This window comes from Nothoprocta perdicaria, unplaced genomic scaffold (assembly GCF_003342845.1).
Source record: "Nothoprocta perdicaria isolate Ctin4 unplaced genomic scaffold, notPer1 scaffold_187, whole genome shotgun sequence".
Classification (NCBI taxonomy): domain Eukaryota; kingdom Metazoa; phylum Chordata; class Aves; order Tinamiformes; family Tinamidae; genus Nothoprocta; species Nothoprocta perdicaria.
In genome coordinates, this window is record NW_020455060.1 from 901,693 (window position 1) to 905,830 (window position 4,138).

The 4,138-nt window shown below is 69.8% G+C and overlaps 1 protein-coding gene across 1 annotated transcript in view; it reads left to right on the forward strand.

Annotated features, from left to right (window-relative positions):
• Nucleotides 1–4,138, forward strand: part of BAHCC1 (BAH domain and coiled-coil containing 1) — an 18,244-nt gene that overhangs the window by 9,968 nt on the left and 4,138 nt on the right. Inside the window, 10 exon segments of the mRNA XM_026036855.1 lie at nt 37–193; nt 418–519; nt 1,089–1,181; nt 1,183–1,388; nt 1,482–1,655; nt 2,130–2,455; nt 2,531–2,638; nt 3,044–3,288; nt 3,374–3,449; nt 4,007–4,115. Coding sequence (XP_025892640.1) covers nt 37–193; nt 418–519; nt 1,089–1,181; nt 1,183–1,388; nt 1,482–1,655; nt 2,130–2,455; nt 2,531–2,638; nt 3,044–3,288; nt 3,374–3,449; nt 4,007–4,115 — 1,596 coding nt within the window.

Genomic DNA, 4,138 nt, shown 5'->3' on the forward strand with positions numbered 1-4,138 from the left:
GGCGGGGCTCGCCCGGCGGGACGGGCGCTGCAGCCGCCTCCGCACCCCCGCCGCAGGTCTGCCCGCTCAAAGCGGCCATGGAGCAGCTCAACACGCAGGAGGTGGAGGTCCGCATGCGCCTGGCCGAGCTGCAGCGGCGCTACAAGGAGAAGCAGCGCGAGCTGGTGAAGCTGCAGCGGCGCCACGACCACGAGTACGTCCCCATCCCCGTCCACATCCACATCCCCGTCCCCGTGCTGGGAATGGTGCATGGAGGATGGGGGAGCCCCAGGGGATCCCTCAGGGGGAGGCGGCAGCGCCAGTCGCTGCTGTGATGAGCTGGGGGCCGTTCTCAGCCCGCGCGGCCGGGGGGGCAGTGCGCGCGGGGGGCACCCGGGCGCCTCTCACGCTGCCCCCGCGGTGCCGCGGCGGCCGCAGGAGGGACGAGAGCTCGCGGAGCCCGGCACGGCGCGGCCCGGGCCGGCCCAGGAAGCGCAAACACTCCAGCACCCTGAGCAAGGGCGACAGCCGCAAAGTCAAGTGAGTGCCAGCCGGGGCGCGCGGGCCGTGGTGGGAGCGCCGCCGGGGCCGGTGCCGCCGGGACCGGTTCGCGGAGCCCCTCGGAGCGTCGCTGCCCCGGGGAGCCCCGCTCGGGCGGCCCCCCCGCGCCGAGGCGGGAGCAGCGTTGCATAAAAGCCCCTTTATCTGCGCGGTATAAAGTCATTGGTCACGCTGCAGTGGTGTTCATTGCTGCTGGCGCTTTATTATTATCCATTAGCCGCCCGGCGCAGTCGTTTTCACACTCCCGGGCCCTGTATAATTGTCCTTCTCCGCTACAAATTGCCTCTCCCGACAGGCCCATTTGCATAAATCCTGCGAGCTAGTCCAAACACGGCCGGGGCGCGTGTGCGCGCGCGGCAGCGGGCCCCATGATTCGGTAATAACAGTTAAATCTGCACTAAATGGTGCCTTCAATTAAGACAGGGGGAAAGGGAAAAAAAAAAAAAAATTAATCTCTGGGTTTTATGTCAGCAAACATTAGCGCGCGAGGGGAGGCGCGGGGAGGGGGCGGCGGGCGGCCGTGCCCACGCGCGCCCGCCCGCCCGCAGGGCCGTGAAGAGCAGCCTGTCGCTGCTGTGCGCCGAGCTGCGCGCCGAGCCCGAGCCCAAGCGCAGGAGGCCGCGGCGAGGACGGGCGCCGCGGGGGCTGCGCCGCCGCTCACACGCCCCCGCGGCTCAAGCAGAAGGCCAAGAGCAAAGGGCTCCCCGGCGGCATCGGCCCCTTCCGACGGAAAGAGCCCGGCGCCGGCAGCCGCATCCAGAAGAAGCTGTCACGTGCCAAGGGTGCCAAGGGCGCCGGGAAGTTCCCGCCGCCGGAGCCCAGCCCCCGGGAGCCACCGGCCTTCAAAGGCAAGAGCGGCACCGGGAATGGGCGCCCGTCACCCCGCGGGGACCTTCCCCGTGCAGCGGCCTCGGTGCTCAGTGCTGCTCCCGTCCCCGCAGACGAGCACGACGGGGACACGGACAGCGAGGATGGTGACGACGAGGAGGACGAGCCGGGCCTGGCGCTGCTGCCCGCCGTGCCCCTGGCCGTGCTCGGGCCCTCGCCCTCCTCTGTGGTGAAGATGGAGGCCAACGAGAAGGCCAAGAAGAAGAAGGAAAGGCAGGGACTGCTAGGTAACGGGCCGGTGCCGCGGGGCGCGCCGCGGGGACGGCGGGATGGGGACGGGATGGGCTGCACGGGATGGGGACAGTGCGGGGATGCGTGCAGGGGACAACATGGGGACACATGGGATGCAGATGGTGCAGGGCTGCATGGGAGGCGGATGGGGCAGGGATGGTCCACGGGGATGCATGGGATGGGAACAGTGTGCAGATCCATGCAGGGGTGCATGGGGCAGGAACGGTGCAGGGAGGCATGTGGCACAAATGGTGCAGGGGTGCATGGGACAGGAGCATTGCAGGGATGCATGGGGCAGGAACGGCGCAGGGATGCATGCCAGGGATGCCATGGGGATACACGGGAAGGGGGTTGCACAGCAGTCCAAGGAATGGGGATGGCACAGGGACACGTGCCGGGGACAGCATGGGGACACATGGGACAGGACCCGCCCCGGGGCTCTTGGCTCGAGCCGCGCGTCCCTCCCGCAGGGCCCTGCCGCCTCGGCAGCCCCGAGGGCGAGGTGAAGATCAAGCGGCGGCCGGTGAAGCCGGGGGCCGGCAAGCTGGAGAAGGTGCCGGCCCGGAGCAAGGCGGGCGCCGGCGAGGACGGCGCCAAGAAGAAGCTGAAGGCGAAGCCCAAGGAGAGCCTGCGGGCGCCGGGCACCGGCGGCGCCAGCGCCGCGGCCGCCAGCAGCAGCCTCTTCGGCGGCGCCGAGCCGCGGCACTTCGGCGCGCGGGACGACGGCGCCCGCCTGGCCAGCGAGCGCCTCAAGAAGGCCACGCGCAAGAGCAAGGCGCTGCAGTCGGCGCTGCGGGTGAGCGCGGGCGGCACGCGGGCACGGCGCTGCGGGGCGCCCGGCGCCGCCTCTCACCCGTTGTTGTCCCCGCAGCGCAAGAACGGGGCGCTGGCGCTGGCGCTCTCGCCCCGGAGCGCCAAGACCATCCTCGGCAAGGGCAAGAAGCTGGCCAAGGTGAAGAGCAAGGTGGCAGGCAAGCAGGTGAGGGGACGGGCATGGTGTGTGGGCCCCAGGGCTGGTGCCTGTGCCCTGCCGCTGGTTCGTGTCCCCTGGGGCCAGTGCATGTGACCCCAGCCTGTTGCATGTCCCCTGGGGCCAATAAATGAGCCCTGGGGCCAGGGCCTGTGCTCTGGGGCTGGTACATGTCCCCTGGGACCAGTGCTTATCCCTTTGGGTCAATGCTTGTCCTCTGGGATGGGCGCGTATCCTTTGGGGCCAGTGCTTGTCTTTGGGGGCCGGTGCATGTCCCTTGGGGCTGGTACACGTCCCTTGGGGCTGGTACACATCCTCGGAGTGGCTGCACGTGCCCTGCTGTGGGCTCCTGCCCGCCGGGGCCGGCGCGTGTCCCCGGTGTCCCGGCCGGCGGTGACGCCGCTGCGCCCGCAGTGCAAGGGGCGCGCGGTCAGCAAGCTGCTCGAGAGCTTCACGGTGGAGGACGACTTCGACTTCGACGACAACAGCAGCTTCTCGGAGGAGGAGGAGGAGGGGGGCGGCCTCGGGCGCCGCTCGCCGCTGCCGCACGCCTGCGCCATCCAGAAGGAGGATCTGCGCGACGGGCTGCACATCCTCATCCCCAAGGAGGACAGTCTGCTCTACGCCGGCAGCGTCCGCACCATCCAGCCGCCGGACATGTGAGCGGGACGGGACAGGCGCCGGGGCGACCCCGCGGTGCCGGGTGCCCCGCCGGGCGCTGAGCCCCTTGCTGCCCTCCTGCAGCTACAGCATCGTCATCGAGGGTGAGAGGGGCAACCGACAGCGCATCTACTCGCAGGAGCAGCTGCTGCAGGAGGCGGTGAGCGTGGTGGTGGCACCCAAGGGTGACGCAGCCCCTGAATAGGGGCAATCCAGCCCCTGAATGGGGACAGTGCAGCCCCTAAGCTGGGGCAATGCAGGCTCAGAGCCCAGAGTGATGCAACCTCTGAGATGGAGAGGTGCAGCCCCTGAACCCTGAGCCATGCAGTCCCTGAACCGGGGGCAATGCAGCCCCTGAGCCCCTAGAGATGCAGCCCCTGACCCGGGGATGATGCAGCTCCTGAACCGGGAGCAATGCAGCCCCCAACCCCAGAGTGATGCAGCCCCTGAGCCCCTAGACAAGTGGCCTGTGAGTTGGGGGTGATGCAGCCCCTGAACTGGGGGTGATGCATCCTCTGGACTGGGGAGATGCAGCCCCTCATCCCAGAGTGATGCAGCCCCTGAACTGAGGATGATGCAGCCGCTGAGCCCCTAGAGATGCAGCCCCTGACCCAGGGGTGATGCAGCCCCTGGGCCCAGAGCGATGCAGCCCCTGGGATGGGGAGCTGCAGCCCCTGAGCCGGGCCTGACGCAGCCGCCCGCGCCGCTCGCGCCCAGGTGCTGGACGTGCGGCCGCAGTCGCGGCGCAGCCTGCCGCCCGGCACCCGCGTCTGCGCCTACTGGAGCCAGAAGTCGCGGTGCCTCTACCCGGGCAACGTGGTGCGAGGTGAGGAGCGGGGCCGGGGCGCC